The sequence below is a fragment of the Bos indicus x Bos taurus genome, chromosome 10 (assembly GCF_003369695.1).
Source record: "Bos indicus x Bos taurus breed Angus x Brahman F1 hybrid chromosome 10, Bos_hybrid_MaternalHap_v2.0, whole genome shotgun sequence".
NCBI lineage: Eukaryota > Metazoa > Chordata > Mammalia > Artiodactyla > Bovidae > Bos > Bos indicus x Bos taurus.
Window position 1 is genome coordinate 23,550,485 of NC_040085.1, and position 23,604 is coordinate 23,574,088.

Here is a 23,604-nt window from a genome sequence, read left to right on the forward strand (position 1 = left end):
ACACACACATGCATGTACCTCACTGGGAATATGCTAGCCCTCGGGCGACGATTTCACAGGTACTCACTATCTGTTATACAACTTACATATGTCACATATATATTCTTAAATGCCTCAAATATTACGTTAGAGAAATGGTAATCAGATCAGATCAGTCGCTCAGTGGCGTCCGACTCTTTGCGACCCCATGAATCACAGCACGCCAGGCCTCCCTGTCCATCACCAACTCCCGGAGTTCACTCAGACTCATGTCCATCGAGTCAGTGATGCCATGCAGCCATCTCATCCTCTGTCATCCCCTTCTCCTGCCCCCAATCCCTCCCAGTATCAGAGTCTTTTCCAATGAGTCAACTCTTCGCATGAGGTGGCCAAAGTACTGGAATTTCAGCTTTAGCATCATTCCTTCCAAAGAAATCCCAGGGCTGATCTCCTTCAGAATGGACTAGTTGGATCTCCTTGCAGTCCAAGGGACTCTCAAGAGTCTTCTCCAACACCACAGTTCAAAGGCATCAATTTTTCGGCGCTCAGCCTTCTTCACAGTCCAACTCTCACATCCATACATGACCACAGGAAAAACCATAGCCTTGACTAGACGAACCTTTTTTGGCAAAGTAATGTCTCTGCTGTTGAATATGCTCTCAGGTTGGTCATAACTTTTCTTCCAAGGAGTAAGCGTCTTTTAATTTCATGGCTGCAGTCACCATCTGCAGTGATTTTGGAGCCCAGAAAAATAAAGTCTGACACTGTTTCCACTGTTTCCCCATCTATTTCCCATGAAGTGGTGGGACCAGATGCCATAATCTTCATTTTCTGAATGTTGAGCTTTAAGCCAACTTTCTCACTCTCCACTTTCACTTTCATCAAGAGGCTTTTTAATTCCTCTTCACTTTCTGCCATAAGGGTGGTGTCATCTGCATATCTGAGGTTATTTATATTTCTCCCAGCAATCTTGATTCCAGCTTGTGCTTCTTCCAGCCCAGTGTTTCTCATGATGTACTCTGCATATAAGTTAAATAAACAGGGTGACAATATACAGCCTTGATGTACTCCTTTTCCTATTTGGAACTAGTCTGTTGTTCCATGTTCAGTTCTAACTGTTACTTCCTGACCTGCATACAAATTTCTCAAGAGGCAGGTCATGTGGTCTGGTATTCCCATCTCTTTCAGAATTTTCCACAGTTTATTGTGATCCACACAGTCAAAGGCTTTGGTATAGTCAATAAAGCAGAAATAGATGTTTTTCTGGAACTCTCTTGCTTTTTCCATGATCCAGCGGATGTTGGCAATTTGATCTCTGGTTCCTCTGCCTTTTCTAAAACCAGCTGAACATCAGGAAGTTCACGGTTCACATATTGCTGAAGCCTGGCTTGGAGAATTTTGAGCATTACTTACTAGTGTGTGAGATGAGTGCAATTGTGCAGTAGTTTGAGCATTCTTTGGCATTGCCTTTCTTTGGGATTGGAATGAAAACTGACTTTTTCCAGTCCTGTGGCCACTGCTGAGTTTTCCAAATTGGCTGGCATATTGAGTGCAGCACTTTCACAGTGTCATCTTTCAGGATTTGGAATAGCTCAATTGGAATTCTATCACCTCCACTAGCTTTGTTCATAGTGATGCTTTCTAAGGCCCACTTGACTTCACATTCCAGGATGTCTGGCTCTAGGTCAGTGATCACACCATCGTGATTATCTGGGTCATGAAGCTCTTTTTTGTACAGTTCTTCTGTGTATTGTTGCCATCTCTTCTTAATATCTTCTGCTTCTGTTAGGTCCATACCATTTCTGTCCTTTATCGAGCCCATCTTTGCATGAAATGTTCCTTTGGTATCTCTGATTTTCTTGAAGAGATCTGTAGTCTTTCCCATTCTGTTGTTTTCCTCTATTTCTTTGCATTGATCGCTGAAGAAGGCTTTCTTATCTCTTCTTGCTATTCTTTGGAACTCTGCATTCAGATGTTTATATCTTTCCTTTTCTCCTTTGCTTTTCGCTTCTCTTCTTTTCACAGCTATTTGTAATAGGAAAACACAAAAAGTGGAGAAAAGCAAATGTTCAGTTTTGTTATGGGCAAGAAGCCAAATGTCATATTTCACAGGAAAGGCAGACACACAGCAAAATGTGAACACTCAGGCCTGAAAAGACAGTGTTGCCAACAGTTTCAAATGCAAAAAAAATTGTCATTTAGTATCAAAAAACTGTACGGACCACACTATGTAATAGTAGTTTCTTTCCTTTTCATTCACTGTGAAAATAGATATTGAAACAAAAATAAGTATTTGTAGATATTATGGATCATAACAAACATGCACATTTGATGTGTCTATTTGATGTGTAGATAAGACTTTGTTGTAAACTGTCTTTGGGCATTAAAAGTGTTTAAAAATAAGGTGAGAAAGTAAGTTGAGAAAGTAAGTTAAGGAAGTAGATATTTAGAAAATATGTTCTGACTAAAAGGAGCCTGAATAGTAATCCATCTAAGGCCATTCTCAGAGGCAGTTCTTTTGAACTTGATTTCCCATATCGTCTTTCCTCCCTTTGTTTCAAAACTAGGCTGTATCTGTTTTTAGAGAGAGAAAAAAGCAAACAAACAAAACAGTCTCCACATGGGTGCTTTAGCTGATCTCCGTAGGGGCTGGTGCAATGGCATTGTTTGTTTTTATTAATACTACTGTTGAGATAGTGTATTTTAAACCAAATATTCTAAATGAGCACAGCCTATTCATATATATATATATATGAATTTGTGTACGTATTTGAGTCCTGTACTTAGTTGATATGAGCTAAACCCGAAAACCATATTTGAAATAAATAGAAAAAAATCTACAAGAGGATAAATCCTCACTTTATCACTCCATTTTCATTATATTTGGGAATTATCCCATGGAATGTCTCAGAATAGTGGCTCAGATGGTAAAGAATCTGCCTGCAATTCAGGAGACCATGGTTCAGTCCCAGGGAACAGGAAGATCCCCTAGAGAAGGAAACGGCCACCCATTCCAGTATTCTTGCTTGGAAAATCCCATGGACACAGGAGCCTGGCGGGCTACAGTCTGTGGGGTCACAAAGAGTGGCAAAGGACTGAGCGACTAACACTTTCCCTTTCCCTTCACTTGCAGCCTTTATACGATGCCCATTTTACCCATTGTGAAAATGCCACAGACTGAGGGAGGGGCAGCTCACACACCCCCGGCGCTCTGGCCCCACGGGGTTTCTCTGGTTCTTTCTCGAAACAACATGTACTCGCACAAGGACCATTCTGTTTTGGAAACCTCTGTTTGCTTTAATGCTTTGTAGTATATTTTGATTTAAAAATGTATAATCATAAAAAGCTTTTCTTCAAGCTTCATTAGAGTTGTTAAAGGAGTTAAAAAATGAATTAAGGATGTCACTGTATTCTGTTCTCTTTTCTTTGGTTCTTACATTTAACTTGCCATTTTCTCTTTTAAGCCAAAATTCTACGCCAACTTTATGGGATTCCTTAGAAGAACCTGATATTCGGGATACTAGCGAATTTGAGTATTTATTCTCCAAAGACACACCTCAGCAGAAGAAAAAACCTCTCTCAGAGACCTATGAGAAAAAAAACAAGGTCAAAAAGGTATTGCCTGGCTATAGTAATCATAACTATATCACTGTTTTTTGTCCTAATGGGGTTTCATTATGTGCTACTGGTTTGCTTTCCCTCTGTTTTCAAAAAAATGTTTTGGAAGGTTTTGAGTCACAGATGACATCAAGGAGCCAATATTTTGAGAAATCTGTACTCACTATTTTGGTCATATTGTCTGAATTTTCAAACTATTTTCTTAATCTGAACTTTTTTCCAGCCATTAATTCTATTAAAAAAAAAAAAAAAAACTAATTTAATGAAAAGTGGTCTGTAGGCTATGTGGAAAATATGCCTTACTTGTTTATAAATTCATTCATTGAACAACTATTTATTGAGAGTGTATTTGTGCTAGATTTTGTTTTAGGCCCATGCTATCCAGTAGGGTATTCCTTAGCCACATGTGACAAGGTTAAGTCATAACATTAGATAAATTTAAATATTTGGTTCTTCAAGTGGCATTTGCCACTTCTCAGTTTTATTCTTCTGGCTAGTTGTTACCATACAGCAGATTAAAGAGCATTTTTGCTTTTATAGAAAGTTCTATTGGATAGCACTGTCTGAGCACCTGGGTATGTTGGTGAAAAAACAAAACAGATTATATTAACAGTCAACATAAAAAACAAAACAGATTATGTTGCCTTGCCCTGTGCAGATTATATTAACAATCAACATCAAAAACAAAACATTTTATGATCAACATCAAAAACAAACATTATATTAACAATCAACATCAAAAGCAAAAAGTCAAGTCATGTGATAAGAGCAGCATAAGGAGGATCATCTTTGGGAGGAGTGGGAGGATGGGTTACAGGTTTGAATACAGTGTGTTCAGAGTAGTCCTCATGGAGAAGGTGACCTCTGAGCAGGCTTGAGGGCTAAAAGTCTGAGGCCATGAGCCACCCATCAGAGAGCAAGACCAAGCAGGCAGACAGGTGTGGAGCCGAGTGACCAGTGTGCCTTGCACTGACTGTGTGACCCAAGTCAAAGGCCCTTCACTTGCCTCGCCCCGCTATCCATATTGTTCTAAGAAAGAATCAAGTGAGGTCGCCTACACAGCATGCCACCACGATGCCTGGCACCCAGTCAGCCCCCAACCGGTGATTGCTGCCCTCGTTTTGCCACTGTTGCTGCCACTGCTGCTCTGTGTTGTGATGACAACATAGATGGTGTTGAGGAAAATCAGTTGGCCCATGAGCAGTGTGCATTTGAGCTGCACGGGTCCACTTGGGTGTGGATATTTTTCAATAGTAAATAATATAGTCCTAAACAGTCCATGGTTGGCTGACTCTAAGCTATATGCAAATTAATTCCTTAGTTGTTCAAGGGTCAGCTTTGCAGTACTTGGTTCTGCTGTTGATTTACGATGTGATTTGGGCAGCTTGTCTCACTTCTTCAGGCCATATTTCCCCTTCTCTTTAAGACAGGATTAACAATATCTGAGTCTACCTGAGCTATCAGGTTGTTGTGAAATTCAAATCTAAGAGGATTGGCAGAAGTGTTTTCAAAGTGTGTAATATCGAATGAGAGTTTCATCAACTCTTCATTCTTAAATTATACACTGATGTACATGCATTGGTTGGTATCTCAAATACCATTATGATTGAGAAATCTGCTATGCCTCATAATGGGGGAAATGGCAAAAGTCTGAATGTAATTTTCTGTTTAATCAAGTCAGATTGGACCACTGACTTGAATTATACATGAAAATCATGATCAAAGTTTTTTACCTCTTAAGTTTGATGGGATTTTTTGTTTTGTTTGATGGAATTTATCAGTTTTCCTGATAAAAAATGTGATCCCAATTATAATTAAATATCAGAACAAATCTTTTAAGAGGACACATGGCATGAAACAACTTAGTTCCAGGCAAGAAATCAAATGATAGACTATGAAATATATACATGTGCGGTTAGAATCCTATGACGTGTAAATAATGTGCTTTGCAGGCCAGCTTGCTTTTTAAGTGCCGTCTATAGGAACAGAAGACTACTTTTTCTATACAAAAGGCAGAACCAGAATCTCTGTATTCCAAAGGTGAAATCTTATTGCCTCTTCCAGGAAGTTTTCTCTGACCATCCAGGAAATCCATTGAATGTTTTCTGACCCAATATCATATAAAATTTACCTTTGTTCTCTTCTTCTTTTAAGATTGCTATTACTCATTGTGTTTTCCTCTCTCTGGATGCTTGATTACATGTTATTTATTCATAAAGCTAATTCTTTCTATTTGGGTGAATAGAATTTTTAAAGCATTGAAGCATTTGTTTTTGAAACATGAAAGCATTATTTTTTTAGTTTATTCTTATTTCTTATAATTGGTTGCCTCGTCAACAAAGGATTTTCACTAAGGCAGTTAATACTTGATGTGTTTGTTTTTCTGAGGGGTAAAATATCCTTCATTCAAGCTCTTTACTCTTTCTGAACAGTGAGGTTGCTGTTACCCCCAAAGAATCTGTGCACATGTGAAGTCACTATTTTTTCTTTAAAGGTAGGTCTACTGGGCTTTCTTGGTGGCTTAGTTGCAAAGAATCCACTTGCCAAGTAGGAGACATGGTTGATCACTAGGTTGGGAAGAGCTCCTGGAGAAGGAAATGGCAACCCACTCCAGTATTTTGGCCTGGGAAGTCCCATGGACAGAAGAGCCTGGTGGGCTACAGTCCATGAGGTTGCAGAGTTGCATACAACTTGGCGACTAAACAATAAAATGACTACAGGGTTTTGATGGTCTTGAGGCTGCCTGAAGTCTGCAGTGAACTTGTGTCCCACCTTAGAGCTGAGATATTCTAAGTTTTAAAGAAAATAATGAGTCAATGCCAGAAAACTCTGAACCTGCCTGTTATACGCCTTCCCTCTGTGCCCATGACCAGATTTCCAACATTAAGATGGATCCCTCAGTCTCTTCTGAAAGTCAGATTTTTTTTTTTTTCTTTTCTCTGAGAATGAAGATGAAAGTGAATTTTAGCAATTGTGAGCAACTGGGACTTTGAGTACTGGAGGCCAGCTTTGTTAGCCTAACCACAGAATGGTTCTCATACAATATGACCAGGAAACACTTGCCAAATATATCTTTTTATGGTGACCAAAGGTGGAGTATATGTTGGAGTTTTAAGAATTCAGCATTCTGAACCTCGGCCTCTCGGACTGTGCTAGACAGAGACATCTACATGAGCATCTCTTAAGTAGAGCTGGTTTGCATCCGTCTATGTATCCCACATTTTTAGTTGAGAACTGTTCAAATTGTCATGGTTCTGGTAAACTCAGATATGAGTTTCTACTTCCATCTTTTATAACAGTTCCCACCACTGGCAGTAGTTTTAAGTAAACAGATACATAGCTTCTTTTCTTTTCTTTTTGATACATATCTTCTTAAACTGGGCCAGGATCCTGTTTTCTAATTAGACACAGTCCAAGAATTAGAAGGAGCCTTCCTGATCAGCTAATTCAGTACCTTCATTTTGGCCCATAAGAAACGAGATCTAGAAAGATAAAGATGACTTCTAGGGTTTGTACGCTTTTCACAGGAAGTCATCGATAATGATAGAACCTTGAGAGGATGTAGAAGAGCCTCAGTATGTGCCTCCACTTTTCCTTAATTTAAACAGTAATTTGCCATACTTAAAGATGATAGATTTTACTAGGGTAATTGATTTTGACATTTATAAATGAGAATAACCATTGTTAGAATCATCAACAAGATACAGCTACAGGTGTGCAAATCTAAAATGTGTCCTACATGGTAAAATTATCCAGAGTTTTCTTCAGGGTCTTTCAATAAGAATCCAAATCTTTGAATAAAAAGACACTTTAGGTATAAGTCCAACTGTAAAAGAATATGGAGAATTGGAACTGTTTTCCTTTGACCCTAACTATGACAAATTCTTAATTGCATACTCAGACATGAGCCTTCCTCATTTGTGACCTGAGACCATTGTGCCCTGACAAACGTAACATTTACCAAATTGAGAACCAGAGCTCAAAACATCATCTCTTGTCTGTACCACTAATGCTTAATACCACCTCCTATTTTTTTGCTCTCGGATAGCTTTCAGGGCAAGTCGTATAACTTGTACACACTAATTCTTTCTCTACAAAATAGGGAATAACAACCCTTCAGGGTTGTTCTGAGGATAAAATGAAATCATGATTGTGAAAGTACTTTTAAGTATTCTCTAGAAATGTAATAATCTCTTAGTTTATGAACAAATATGAAAACTTTGCAAAGAAATTCTTGAACATCACTGATTCCCGCAACCTTGTAGAGCAGGGGTCCCTAACCTCCGGGATCTAATGCCTGATGATCTGAGGTGGAACTAATGTAATAATAATAGAAATAGAGTGCACAATAAATGTGATGTGCTTGAATTATTCCAAGCCCCACCCCTCCCCAGTCCATGGAAAAATTGTCTTCCACGAAACCAGGTCCCTTGTGCCAAAAAGGTTGGGAACCACTGTTAGAGGGCCTTCAAATCTAAGTGTGTCCATTCCTGAAACTTTGCAAATGGTCATCTCTAGATCATTCCTGTTCTTCAGTATTTGTGGAAGAATTCCACAGCTTCCTTTAATGGCTCATACTACAGACATCTAGTAGTTCATCTTACAGTGGTTGGTATGTCTTTTTGCACTGTGAAGTAAGAGTTTTCACCGTGAGTACACCCATATTTATACTATCTCTAAGTTACATGTATTCTGGGGAAAGGCAGGTCAGCATCTTGACAAGGAGCCAGAAACCTGCTTTCATCGTCTGAGATTCTTTGTCCTGGTGCCTGTCAGAGAAGTAGCTACCCCGATAAACTTTCCAATTGCTCTCTAAACTTGCCCAGCAGCATTCAGAAAATTAGCGTGACCTGCCAGTGTTCTTCCTCTGTCGAAATGGCACGATCTTACTTTGAATTAGGAATAATGTTCGTGCCTGTTCCCTCCTCTGTAAGTTACATAAAAATCATTCCTCTCCCTTGGCCATTTTAATAGCGATTTCTTAAGAATTAATGAGATAGTGGCTATTCCCTGATCATTGGTGGGGGTGATGGTGTAGGGAGGGGTGGTGATGGTCCCTCAGATGCTTGTCTGTTGAAACTTCTTGGAGCCAAAAGCTTTCAGTTGTAATTGGGTCACTTTGGCCAGGATTGTAGCTGTAACTCTCAAATCCCAGACTTGGTGTCTCAGTTTAGTAGGGAGGGGAGAAGAGTGGAAGGAGAACATCATTTGGAATTCTGAACGTAAATTTATAGGGTTTTCATAACCTGTTGCCTTCCAAGTTTATATAATTTCAGCTTTTGTGTACAAAGATAATTTCTCTGGACCGCCTTGGTAAGGTATGTGCATTATTCCCCATCCCCCTCCTCCCAGGAATGGGAATGCATTTGCCCAGCCCTTTCTATTTCTCATGTGTTTGAAAAATGAGCAGTGAGGTTAGGGGTTATCATCTATAGCAGTGAGTGAAATCACTTGCCCCGTGTGTCGATTACACCAATATATGACCTTGAGGTCATTAGAGCTATGTCCAGATTCTTTGAGTGATACCTGGAATGATCTGGGCTTTCCTGTTCTTCGGTTTAAAGATCTCTGACTGGCCAAATGTACTGAAAGCAAACTGGAGCTTCTATTCCGTGGCAAGCACCAGCTTACAAAAATTCTGTCTTGTAAATTTTATTTGGAAATAAGACAGCCCAGAAAGTTAAGTTGTACTTTTACTTTATTTACTTATTTTTTTTTAATGGTTGTTAGAACTTGTCAAGTATGGATATCAGTGATTCTTTCAGAATGTTGAATTTGAGTATTATTCTTGGAGTTCAGCTATGTTTCTCTTGTTGGCTGTTAAACAGTAACTTAATCTGGATTTATACCTCAAGCCAGCTCGAGGATTGTAGGGTGTTCAGTTCCTACCCACACCACAAGAGGGCACCTTCGAATGCTGAGCTCCAGAGCTAAAGTGGCTTCTGTCCTAGAGCCGGGGCAGTAGAACCTACAGGAAAGTTAACTGCCCCTCAGCACTACCTTTCTTCTTGTTAAATGTCTTTATTTTGGACCATGAGGCCAGATTTTACAGCAAATTATCCACTCAAAGTATTGGGAGCCAAATGCATACTAGAAAGACTTATAGGTATTAGTAGAATAGAAATCATTAGTAGGCACAGTTCCAGTACTTAGAATGAATGACAGCAGTGTAAAAATTTATGAAGTATTAGATTTAGCCCCTTTGAGACTGATCCTGGGATCACCTTCCTTCTCCCCCCGCCTGCCGCCACACACACAGAGTTCTTTCCATTGTCCATACCTAAAGGGAGTGAAGATGTATTTGAATATGGACTCAGGGTTCTCTGATTGGAAAATAAAGAAATTGATTAGATGTTACAAGATGTACTATGAGAGAACACTTCCAAATATCTGTGTGTGTTTTTTTTTTTTTTAAGTATGTTATCCTTTATTCCTAGTAGAGTAAAATTTTTGAAATCTCACCTGTATTTTTCTGGACCTCATTCATTTGTACTTAACACATTTATATATATAGTTAGACCTTTTCTAAGACTGTAACTGGCTGGAGCTAGACAGTGGTTTGAGAATGAGTATTAGTGAAGGGACTTTGATGGTGTCAGTGACTTCTCTGGCCTCCAGTGCTAAGCTAGAAGTATGTGAGGAAATAACAAGAATGAGCAAAGATCTTATATGTGTGTTTAAGTCACAAACCCAAGTCACATGGATGCTTGCAAAATTGAACACATAAATGCTTTGCAAAGTATACATATCTCTGATATAGTCAAAGGTCAAAACAGCCCCCATGCCACATGCACACACATGTACACGTTCATAAATATGTGCTTAACATGGACAGAAGCCTTAATAATCTAGTATTTATGTAGAATCTTTCAAGCGAAGGTGACAAGATTTCAATAGCAATAATAATGGTTAATGCTCCTAGCATTTTTTAACTTATCCAGTTGTCATAAGAACCCAGTGAGATCGTTCTATGATTATTCCCATTTTGTAGGTGAGGAAGCTGGAGTTTAGAGGTTTATGTAACTTGCCCATCATCACACAGCTCTTAAGTGGCAAGGAAATGAATCCACCGACCATCCCACAACCTGTGCTCTTAATTACTTGACAAAAGGTCTGTTGGTCTGAATTTAACTACAAGTGCTGACTTTATATTCACTTGGAGAAGCCTGAATTGTATTTTCTGGTCCTTGTTTTGTGAAAAGAGTGCTGGCTTTGTTGTCTGTAGGCCTGGTTTCTACTTATGGCTCTGAACTTAGCCAACTATGGAATCTCGGGCAAATTCTTTAACTTCTCTGGGTCTTAGGTCTTTCATCTATCAAAAGATAAACTTTGATTAGATAAATTCCAAAGATATGGTCATTACTTTTCCTTTGCAGATGGGGACACTCAAGAGTCACCAACTTTTGTTTTATTTATTAGAGGGCAAATGGACAGATGGAAAAGACCCTGATGCTGGAAAAGATTGAAGGCAGGAGGAGAAGGGGGCGACAGAGGATGAGATGGTTGGATGGCATCACTGACTCAATGGACATGAATCTGAGCAAACTCGGGGAGATGGTGAAAGACAGGGAAGCCTGGCGTGCTGCAGTCCATGGGGTCGCAAAGAGTGACCTTCAAGTGACACATGACTGAGTGACTGAACAAGACAAAGGCATGTGATTCAACATGTTTGTGCTCAGACCCATAGATCAAACTGCCTGACACCATAGGCACCATGTTGTATGAGCCACAGGTATATGGGAGCTCAGGGAATAATTGTTAGGGTTTTAATAATCCCCTAATTTTAAAAGGGGCCTTTCTGGGTGGTTCAGTGGTAAAGAATCAGCTTGCCAATGTAGGAGACATGGTTCGATCCCTGGGTTGGGAAGATCCCCTGGAGAAGGAAATGGCAAATCTGCTCCAGTGTTCTTGCCTGGAAAATCACGTGGACAGAGGAGCCCGGCAGGCTAGAGTCCATGGCTTCACAAAGAATCGGGCACGACTAAGCGACTAAACAGCAATGGTCTTAAGAGACAGAAATGTATTGGAGAGTTACTTTAAAATAAAGTTTCTCTGTGTATTGGGGTTTTGAAGGACTGGAAGTCTGATAGGGGAAAACTACAGTGGAAGGGCTCCAGTGGTCTGGTCTTGAAGGTAACTGGTTAGCCACTGTGTCCAGTCATGTAACCTCTCTGGCCTTAGTTTTGATAACTGTCATGGCCTCTGGAGCAGATATTTCTAAAGATGCTTTCCAGATGCAAAGTATCAGATCATACCTGTACGTGGACACCTTCACACATACATTTGAAAGCTGAGTTTGTACAAGTGTGTGAGTAGAATGAAACCACGGATTTGGACCTTGTTTAGTCAGTGAATAACATGGATCGACTCCTCTCAAACACAATGTTTCTTCCCCCAAAGATGAAATATTTCCCTTCTCACACTCGTCTCCACTTAATAAAGAAATCTTTGGTGATGGCAGCCAATGGCTGAGCTGACCAGCTCCTATCAGCTGGTGTGGCCCTCCAGCCTCCCCTCCATCTTCTGATAGAGTTTCTAGGGTACAGAGGCCAAGCCCAGAGTTCAGGTTACACCAGACAAAGCCATCCACGTGTTTCCTAGGACAGTCTGGCTTGACCCCAGGACTGTGGCTACACTTATAATTTTTTATAAAATGCCCTTTGTCCCAGAGCTTGATTTCCTTTAGCCTGACCAGATTTCTCTCCAGCTGAGGCTTATTTGCATGGCTGTAAACACAACCCGACAAAGCTCACCAACTGTGATAAAAGCAAAGGAAACCCGAGACCATTGGAAATTCCAAAATCTGCCTTCAGTATCTGAGCCTGACTCACAGTCACGCCTCAGCCCAGGAGGCTGCCAGCGTGCGGCAGCTAAAGAAATGTTATTCTGATTGATCTGATTAGGGCAACAAGGTTAGCCATGGTCAATTTACAAAGACAGTTTGAGAAGAAATCATGTGTGTAGGCAAGTTATGGGTCAGCGAGGCCCCTGCCAGAAGTTTTGAAAAGCCATGGCTCTGCCAGGACCATTATCAGATCTCCTCAGTGGGGTACAAATGGGATTGGAAGGCTATGGCCCCTCCAGGGCAATGGATGGCAAAAGGGGTTGGGTTGGGAAGGGCTGGGGAGTGGTGCTTGCTTGTAGCTGATTTCTTTCACTGCCAAGCCCCTTACATGAAGTTCTCTATACCCCATGAAGAGGACTGCCCCAGTCCCTTGTCGCTGGGGAGAGAAGGTGGGGAGGCTGTGGGGCTCTAGATTGACCCACAGGAGCAGCCAGATGGAACCTATTGGGCATTTTGATCCCTTCCTTCACCACAAGAGTGGTTTAATTGGGGTCTGGCTCCAGGCCCTGGTTACTAAATAACCTGAGTCTTAGTGTTTTCATTTTCATTCATTAACTTTTATGCTAGGTACCGTATTAGTCACATTAGACATTTTTCATGTGTAAAATATCCTAGGAGGTGAGAAGGTGGGAGGGCTCTTTAAAAATGGTATAGAGCTGCAAGGACCAGGGGGTTAATTCATGACCTAATTATCACATCACTTTTGACTCTCTTGTAGACCATCTTGTACAGCTTCCTTAGTTTACAGCAAACACAAATACTAACTTTTAAACTTTACTTTCAAATGGTTGTAGTGTGCGTATTGGTTCTGAAGATCTTGGATCTTTCAGCTCTGGGTGTGGTTCTCTTGCTCCCTGCTCAATTCAGAAACATAAATGAGTGTTACTTACAACCCTAGGCTAAGGTACATTAATTAACAAAGAAAGATGTATTTAAAATGAAGCCAACCAAAAGCCACAGTGCTTGAGCTGGGCCTCATCATAAATAGTTCACTCTGTACTATAATCATCTTACTAATGGAAAAAATGAGACACGGAGATGGTTGCTTAGAGAATGTAATTCAGAATAGCAGCAAGATGCCGAAAGCATGCGATGTTTAGAATGATTTAGGAAGGCATTGGAGAAACCGGGCCACATGATATTTTTGTTGTGTTACTTACGCTCTTGGGCTGTGGAGGTCTGTCAAGTTCAGCTGTGTAGGACACAGCCGTTCATTTACCACCAGTGGAAGGGTTGAGCCTCAGAGGCTGAAGGTATGCGGAAAAGAAAGTTAGACTCACAGGCCAGCATAGTAGGTCACACCAGTTGGCTGAGACCTTGGTGTGTGTTTGTCTCAGACCCACCAAGAAGCCAGTTTCAAGGCTTCCAATCAGTCGCTTCCTCCAGCAAACCCAGGGCACCAAGAGTCACAACTCATCTAAGTATGGAAGGTGGTCGTGTCATGGTTCAGCAGGGGTTTCTGGAAACCACACAGGCTCCACTTTTTCTTTTTCTTTGAGTCATCACTTCATCCACGGGGCAAGTCCCTTCATCTTGCTAAGCTTCCTCTTTTCAGCTCCCTCATCTGTAAGGTGAGAATAACAATAACAAATAGTACCTATTTCAAAAGGTGACTGTGAGAATTAAAATAATCTGTGACGTGTTTAGCTGCACGTCTGATGCCTACATATCTGCTGCTGCCACCGTACTGTTACCACCATCATCATGACCATCAGGAGTAGGAATAAGAACAATGAAAACTCCACTAGTGTGAACCCTAAACAAGAAGGGGAGGTGGATTCCAACCAGAAGCCTCATCTCTCCTGCAGGGGTGATTCCTGAACCCCCAGAGGGCTAGGAGAGATCCATCTCATCCTTTCGCACGTGTGTGTGTGTGTGTGTGTCCGTCCGTGTGTCCGTGTCCCGTTGGGACACAGCTGTGTAATTAAAGTAAATGAGCTTAAGCTAGATGCTCAGAGATGCACGTCCTCAAGATGTGCCAAGAGAAAACTGTACATTAGAACAAAAAGATGATACATTTGCCTGCATTTTCTAGTACTATTTTTATTTGGCTTTCATAAGTATTCTATGTTGGTAGTACAGGTTTTCAGAGAAGGCAGTGGCAACCCACTCCAGTACTCTTGCCTGGAAAATCCCATAGTAGGTCCTCCTCCCATGGACGGAGGAGCCTGGTAGGCTACAGTCCATGGGGTCGCGAGGAGTCGGACACAACTGAGTGACTTCACTTTCACTTTTCACTTTCATGCATTGGAGAAGGAAATGGCAACCCATGCTGGTGTTCTTGCCCTAGAGAATCTCAGGGACAGGGGAGCCTGGTGGGCTGCCATCTATGGGGTCTCACAGAGTCGAACATGACTGAAAGTGACTTAGCAGCAGCAGCAGCAGCAGCAGTACAGGTTTTAAGTTTGTTGGCTCTAGGGAGGCAACATAAGGGTGCTTCCTTAAATCCTTTTAGAATATGATAGGCTATAAATAAATAATATAATCATGTCTAGGATCACTGATACAGGTGATGATGACACCCTTTAAAGTGTGCTAGTTTAGGTTGGTTTCTATGTTAATAATAAAATTTAATTGACTTTTATTTTTATCAACATCACGCATGGATATAATTTTACGAGTCAAGCAATATTAAAAGATGTAAGAAAAGCAAAGGTCCTGAAAGTCTCAACAAACTTCAGGCCATTTTTTGTACAGACCACATCCTCTGGTTAAAGTGAAATTAAGTTAGAGGTAATTTATCAATAACAAAAATCTCCTTTGCTTTTTAAAATTTATATTCACACCTGAAGATAACTAATGGATCAAGAATGAAATTATAATGGGGTTGAGAAACAATTCAAACAATACTGGTTATTAAGATTCAGAGATATAGCTAAAATGCATGGTCCTGAGTGTTTATGTTAGAAAAAAGATAGGTCAGAAATAAAGCATTCAAAATAAATAGCTAGAAAAAGAAAAACAAACCAAGGAAATTAGAAGGAAAAATTAGATTGAACAACAATAAAAGCCATTTTTGCAGATCAAATGTGATCAAAGATTTAAAATTTCATATGGTTCACCCTAAATGCATTTTAAGATGAGAAGGAAATTTTTGTAAACATTTTAATGCAATATAGAAGATTGATAAAATCAAAAGTTTGTTTTTTAAATTGAAATTCAGAAACTTTAGGCAAGATTAAGCAAAACAAGCAAACATAAATAAAAATAATAGGAAAGTAAAAGTGAATGTAACTATAGATGCAATAGAAATGTATAAGATAATTCCATAACCAAATTTTGGGCAATAAATGAAAATAACATGGAATTTGAAACTTTCTCGAAAAATATAAATTACCAAAACAGAGTCAATAAGAAATAGAACAATGGAATGTCTTATAAATATTAAGGAAATTGGATCCATAAAGTCGTCTTACTAAGAAAGTTCCAGACCCAGTTGGTTTTATTACCCCAGGCATTTTCCTTCTTACACAAAATACTTGAAAGTATAGAAAATACACTGAAAACTATCATATACTCTTGATAGTACTACCAGACAAGGGCAGGAAGTAAAACAAAAGTTACAGGTCAGTTTCTGTCACACAGAAGGAGGTCCTCTTACCTGTGGAGGCCCTAAACAGAGTGTTGGTAAATGGAATCCAGCAATGAATAAAAGATTATTACATTGAAAGCATTGAGGTAGACCTAGATAACAGAGGTCAGTTAACCCCACATTGATTTCCAGTTTCAAAATAATTCCAATCAAAATCGAAATAGGATTATTTGAAATTTGGTAAGCTTATTCTAAAAATTTGTATAGAAGAGCAAATTTTCAAAAATAACCTTACAAAATCTATCTTAAACATCATGTTTAGTGAAAAAAGCAAGTCACACAAAAAAATTATTCCATTGATCTGAAGTTAAAAAAAAACGTAAAAGCCAAAGAATGTTATGGAATCATACATTTGCGGCAAACTATTTTTTAAAAAGCAAGGGAGTGATAGACATAAAATTCAAACCAAAATTCTGACAAAAGCCAGGTAGGGTACTTCCTGTCCCTCGTATCAAGAAAAATAAAGCAGTAGGCAGTATAATAGCTATAGTGCAATAGTAATTTGCACAGAAAAAACAAAGATCAGCGGAAAGAGTTGAGGGTTCAGAGGCAGATCCATGCATATAATGGAAACTAACATATAACAAATGTGGTCTCTCAGATCAGTGGGCAAAAATGACTATTGAAAAAGTACTTTAAAAATTGGAAAATATTTATATGTATATTTCTCCAAAAGAAAATAGACCCCTCCCTCACATTATGAATAAAGATCAATTCCAGATGTATCAGACTCCTAAATGAGAAAGGAAAAAGTTAATAGTTTTTTAAAAAAGCATATAGGAGCATATCCTTTAACCTCACATGGAAAAGACACAAAAAGCCTAAGTCAAATAAGAAATAAGTACATTAAGTAAAATGACGTTAAAATTTTTTAAACTCTTGCTCATCAAAGGATACCACAGAGTAAGAAAAGATAAGCCACAAACTTAGAGGAAACATTTTTAACATATTTAAATGAAGAATTACTACCCAACTGTCTAGTTCACGTGAACACATGTACACCCTCTGCTGAAATTTTTGCACCTTTATGCCAGGAGACTCATAAGAGTACTTTGTAAAAGCTAAGTATTTTATAATAGCAAAAATCTGAAAGTGATAACAGTTCCATCATCATTAGAGTGGCTGTATATCACATAGTAAAATACTATACAACTTAAAAAAAGTCAGTGACCGCTACATGCATCCACATTGATGGTTCTTGAACATGATGTTGAATGAAAAAGCAAGTGACAAAATAATGATTCCATTGGTCTGAAGTTAAAAGCATAAAAAGTCAAAAAATTTTATGAAACCATATGTTTGTGGCTAAACTTTTAAAAAAAAGAGGGGGTTCAGTTCAGTTCAGTTGCTCAGTTGTGTCCAACTCTTTGTCACCCCATGAATCGCAGCACGCCAGGCCTCCCTGTCCATCACCAACTCCCGGAGTTCACTCAGACTCATGTCCATCGAGTCAGTGATGCCATCCAGCCATCTCATCCTCTGTCATCCCCTTCTCCTCCTGCCCCCAATCCCTCCCAGCATCAGAGTCTTTTCCAATGAGTCAGCTCTTCACATGAGGTGGCCAAAGTACTGGAGTTTCAGCTTTAGCATCAGTCCTTCCAAAGAACACCCAGGGTTGAGCTCCTTTCGAATGGACTGGTTGGATCTCCTTGCAGTCCAAGAGACTGTCAAGAATCTTCTCCAATACCACAGTTCAAAAGCATCAATTCTTTGGCACTCAGCTTTCTTCACAGTCCAACTCACACATCCATACATGACCACTGGAAAATCCATAGCCTTGACTAGATGGACCTTTGTTGGCAAAGTAATGTCTCTGCTTTTGAATATGCTGTCTAGGTTGGTCATAACTTTTCTTCCAAGGAGTAAGCATCTTTTAATTTCATGGCTGCAGTCACCATCTGCAGTGATTTTGGAGCCCCCCAAAAATAAAGTCTGACACTGTTTCCCATCTATTTCCCATGAAGTGATGGGACCAGATGCCATGATCTTCATTTTCTGAATGTTGAGCTTTAAGCCAACTTTTTCACTCTCCTCTTTCACTTTCATCAAGAGGCTTTTTAATTTCTCTTCACTTTCTGCCATAAGGGTGGTTTAATCTGCATATCTGAAGTTATTGATGTTTCTCCCAGCAATCTTGATTCTAGCTTGTGCTTCCTCCAGCCCAGCGTTTCTCATGATGTACTCCTCTTATAAGTTATACAAGCAGGGTGACAATATACAGCTTTGATGTACTCCTTTTCCTATTTGGAACTAGTCTGTTGTTCCATGTCCAATTCTAACTGTTGCTTCCTGACCCTGCATATAGATTTCTCAAGAGTCAGGTCAGGTGGTCTGGTATTCCCATGTCTTTCAGAATTTTCCACAGTTTATTGTGATCCACACAGTCAAAGGCTTTGGCATAGTCAATAAAGCAGAAATAGATGTTTTTCTGGAACTCTTTTCCTTTTTCCATGATCCAGCAGATGTTGGCAATTTGATCTCTGGTTCCTCTGCCTTTTCTAAAACCAGCTTGAACATCTGGAAGTTCACCGTTCATGTATTGCTGAAGCCTGGCTTGGAGAATTTTGAGCATTACTTTACTAGTCTGTGAGATGAGTGCAATTGTGCAGTAGTTTGAGCATTGTTTGGCATTGCCTGTCTTTGGGATTGGAATGAAAACTGACCTTTTCCAGTCCTGTGGCCACTGCTGGGTTTTCCAGATTTGCTGGCATATTGTTGGGGGAATAATAAATATGCAATTTAGAAAAAATGGTCCCTTTAGAGGAAAACTGTAGGGGAAAGTAGAGGGCCTTCAAAGGTGTTAACAGTTCTGTTTCTTAAGGTGGGTGTCTGTACATTGTTTACTTTCATAGTCCTTTAAACTATGTGTGGTTTCCCTGGTGGCTCAGCAGTAAAGACTCCATCTGCCAATGAAAGAGACCCGGGTTCAATCCCTGGGTTGGGAAGATCCCCTAGAAAAGGAAATGGAAACCCACTCCAGCTCTTGCCTAGGAAATCCCATGGACATAGGAGCCTGGTGAGCTACAGTTCTTGGGGTGGCAAAGAGTCAGACACAACTTAGCTATTAAACAACATCAATAACAAACTACGCGTACATAAACATGCATGTGCTCAGTTCAGGTCAGTCACTCAGTCGTGTCTGACTCTTTGCAACCCCATGGACTGCAGCATGCCAGGCTTCACTGTCCCTCACCAACTCCTGGAACTTACTCAAACTCATGTCCATTGAGTCGGTGATACCATCCAACCATCTCGTCCTCTGTCATCTCTTTCATCTCCCACCTTCAATCTTTCCCAGCATCAGGGTCTTTTCAAATGAGTCAGTTCTTCGCATCAGGTGGCCAAAGTATTGGAGTTCCAGCTTCAGCATCAATACTTCCAATGGATATTCAGGACTGATTTCCTTTAGGATTGACTGGTTTGATTTCCTTGCAGTCCAAGAGATTCTCACGAGTCTTTTCTAACACCACAGTTCAAAAGCATCAATTCTTTGGCACTCAGCTTTCTTTATAGTCCAGCAGTCACATCTGTACATGACTACTAGAAGAACCATAGCTTTGACCAGATGGACCTTTGTTGGCAAAGTAACGTCTCTGCTTTTTAATATGCTGTCTAGGTTAGTCATAACTTTCCATCCAAGGAGCAAGCATTTTTTAATTTCATGGCTGCAGTCACCATCTGCAGTGATTTTGAAGTCCAAGAAAATAGTCTTTGTTTCCATTGTTTCCCCATCTATTTGCCATGAAGTGATGATGCCATGACTTTGGTTTTCTGAATGTTGAGTTTTAAGCCAACATTTTCACTCTCCTCTTTCACTTTCATCAAGAAGCTCTTTAGTTCTTCTTTGCTTTCTGCCATAAAGGTGGTGCTGTCTGCGTATCTGAGGTTATTGATATTTCTCCCAACAATCTTGATTCCAGCTTGTGCTTTGTCCAACCCGGCATTCCCCATGATGTATTCTGCATATAAATTAAATAAGCATGGTGACAATATACATCCTTATATTAGAATTCCATATCCTTTCTTGGATTGTCACTCAGAAAGCTACAAGTCAGAATGACACCCCAGCCCCCAGAGTCAGGGGCCTGGAGAAATTCAACCTGGAAAAATAGATACTCCTTTCCCAATTTGAAACCAATCTGTTGTTCCATGTACAGTTCTAACTCTTCCTTCTTGACCTGCATACAGATTTCTCAGGAGGCAGGTCAGATGGTCTGGTATTTCCATCTGTTTAAGAATTTTTCAGTTTGTTGTGATCCACACAGTCAAAGGCTTTGGTGTAGTCAATAAAGCAGATGTTTTTCTGGAACTCTCTTGCTTTTTCTATGATCCAGCTTGATCTCAGGTTCCTCTGCCTTTTCTAAATCTAGCTTGAATATCTGTTAAGTTCACGGTTCACGTACTGTTGAAGCCTGGCTTTGAGAATTTTTAGCATTACTTTGCTAGCATGTGAGATGAGTACAATCGTGCGGTAGTTTGAGCATCCTTTGGCATTGCCTTTCTTTGGGATTGGAATGAAAACTGACCTTTTCCAGTCCTGTGGCCACTGCTGAGTTTTCCAAATTTGCTGGCATATTGAGTGCAGCACATTCACAGCATCATCTTTCAGGATTTGAAATAGCTCAACTGGAATTCCATCACCTCCACTAGCTTTGTTCATAGTGATGCTTCCTAAGGCTCACTTGAGTTCACTTTCCAGGATATCTGCCTCTAGGTGAGTGATCACACCATCGTGGTTATCTGGGTCATGAATATCTTTTTTGTATGATTTTTGTATGCATGTGCTACACTTCTGTATAGTATTTCACAGCTTTTAAAAGTGTTAAAAAAGATTTCCTGTCCACCTCCCGCCACCATTCCAATCTCACCCAGCCCCCTGCAGCACCAGTTTTCAACACCTTTGGGCGTTGCTCTGATACTCTGCTATCTGTTGTGAATAGAGTTTTAGACAGTCACCATGTGCTTCCTATTTTGGGAGACGAAGATTTTTGTATTTCAGAATTCTATATGAATGCATAAAAGCTCATTTTTAAAAGAAATACAGTTACCTTCTGAAGTTATCAGTTACAGTTTCTTCATATTTTGTTTTGCTTCCTACTTTCCTTCTGTCCCTTTTTCCAAGTTTCTTTTTTATATTTCTTGGTTGTGACCTCTGTATTTCATGTTAGAGGATTATCTCAAAGAATTGGTAATCCTTAGCTGCTATTTTATATACAGGATTGAAGCATGATAAACTCAGCGTGAATTAATGACGTATGCCCAGTGATGGGGCTCTCAGTGGGGTAAAGAGTTGCAGACCAGCCATTTCATTTGGGTAGGCTTTGATGACAGGATCTTTTTGTCTTTGCTCTTAGATTGATCTATTTTTCCAGGTGGAATTTCTCCAGACCCTTGACTCTGGGGGCTGGGGTTTCATTCTGACTTCTAGTTTTCTGAGTGACAATCCAGGAAAGGATATGAAATTCTAAAAATGACTCTAGTTCAAGACGTCTCAGTCCCAATCTGTCTCATTGAATTTGTCTAAAAGTATACACCTGGCATTCAGTTGCACCTATGAACCAACTTTTAAATAATCCGCTAGTTTTTAGCTCCTCACCCTTCCCCAGCAAGTGATGACTCTTAATTTATGTGTGTCCAAGGTTATGCCTTCCCCTGCAGATTATTAGGTTTGTCCTTCTGTCACTCTGCCATGTAACTCACCACTCTTCCTATAACTTCTACCTTCACATTTCTATTTTGAAATTAAGAAGAGTCTACGAGTTTCACTGGGCTTCCCAGGTGGCTCAGTGGTAAAGAATCTGCCAGCCAACGCAGAAGACACAGATTTGATCCCTGATCCTAGAGAGAGGAATGGCAACCCACTCCAGTATCTTGCCTGGAGAACCCTATGGACAGAGGAGCCTAGAGGGCTACAGTCCATGGGGTCACAAAGAGTTGGACGTGACTGAGGAACTGAACAACAATAGCTAGTTTCACTGCAGGTAGATTTCCTGTTTCTGAATCTTACCATTGGAGGTTGATTTTTTAAGAAAAGGAAGTGAACAGGCCTTTACTTTGCTGCTTTAAAACTCAAAGTAGTTGTGATTTTCATATTTGAGAGGCTGTTGCCTTGTTGTAACATGATTGATGAGGCAGGCACATCCTTGCTGGGATGAGATGTGTTGCTAGGGAAAGAACACGGGACTGAAGTAGGCCATCTGGAGGACTTTGGACGAATGAATCACTTCCTGTGTGCTTGTTGCTGTCATACTTTCAGAAGGTGACTTGTCTGTATGAGAGAACCTCAGGGAACATATTTATTTTCTCGATTCTGGACAGGATGGATGTAGAGGCTCACACTTCATGGATGATGGCGAGTAAATATTTTGGATCACAGGGTTACTCTATTCCCATGATGACTGAAGAAGATAATATACATTTGCTTTCCATGATAGATGGGCTGTGAGAGTAAGGAGGATGATAAAGACTAATTATAGGGGAAGTGTGCTGGGGTATAGACTGAAAGCCCTAACAAAAACTTGTAGCAGTTTTAAAATCTGTGTATACAGTGCTCTTTCATCTTTCCTTTCTTACTAACATTTCCTGGAATCGTCATTTTATGTTTATAGAAGGAGCTCAGGGAGCCTTCTTGAAACAATGTGGTACTTAAGTCAAATGTTGTTACCCAGAAAATTAACAGGGTAGAATGACTTAGGTTGTAAATAGTATATGTTACAGCAATGGCTGCAAATTAGAACTATGTGCGAGGTTGTTCTGGATGAAATATGCCCATAAAAGGAAAACTGAAAGTAGCCTTAGGTATCTTTAAAGAGGAAATGTTTCTCTTTGAGTTTTGTCACAGATTATGCCATCCAGGCCCTGAAGCTAGGAGTGCCCACTGTCACTGGCTCTTCACCTTCCAAGCAGGAGTGAGAAAGAGCCAGGTAATTTGCATCATGGTACATGCAAAATCAAAGGCCATCCATCATTTCTGATACCTTGAATGCAATGATTATCATTTCAAAGACATGCGATGACATTGAAGATAATAACTTTTCTGTTGCCCATTATCTCTAACCAGCTTGGAGTAATTATTAGCATGTGTTCTTTTCAAAAGCCTAACACTCTAAATTTTGGAGAGAGAAGCACTATTTGAGCCACCAAGTATATGCAAGAGGCTAGATTCAGTGGTTTAATACTAAGTGAGAAATTACGTAGATAAGGCAGGAAGTCCATACCCCTGATAAGCTTTGTTATTTATAATCCTTCAGAGGGCAATATGGCTATCTGTATACCTGCGATTGGCTTTATATGAGAAAGCTGTACTCCTTGACTGAGCACATAGCTTTGAGAGAGGATTCCATGAATACTGATAGAAAAAGGGTACATCTCCAGTTAGCAGAAAAAACTCTAGGAATTAGGGATTATATAAACATACAAGCATATATCAGGCATTGTGCTAAATGTGAGTGATAATGAACAAAGTACTTCATTCATTTATTTGCAGTCACCTGACTACTCAAAAGTGTGATCCATGTACCAGCAACAGAAGTATCACCTGGAAGCTTATTAGAAATTAAACATTCTCACT

The 23,604-nt window shown here is 39.9% G+C and overlaps 1 protein-coding gene across 1 annotated transcript in view; it reads left to right on the forward strand.

Moving 5' to 3' along the window:
- Positions 1-23,604, forward strand: part of FMN1 (formin 1) — a 457,430-nt gene that overhangs the window by 219,332 nt on the left and 214,494 nt on the right. Inside the window, 1 exon segment of the mRNA XM_027553461.1 lies at positions 3,444-3,594. Coding sequence (XP_027409262.1) covers positions 3,444-3,594 — 151 coding nt within the window.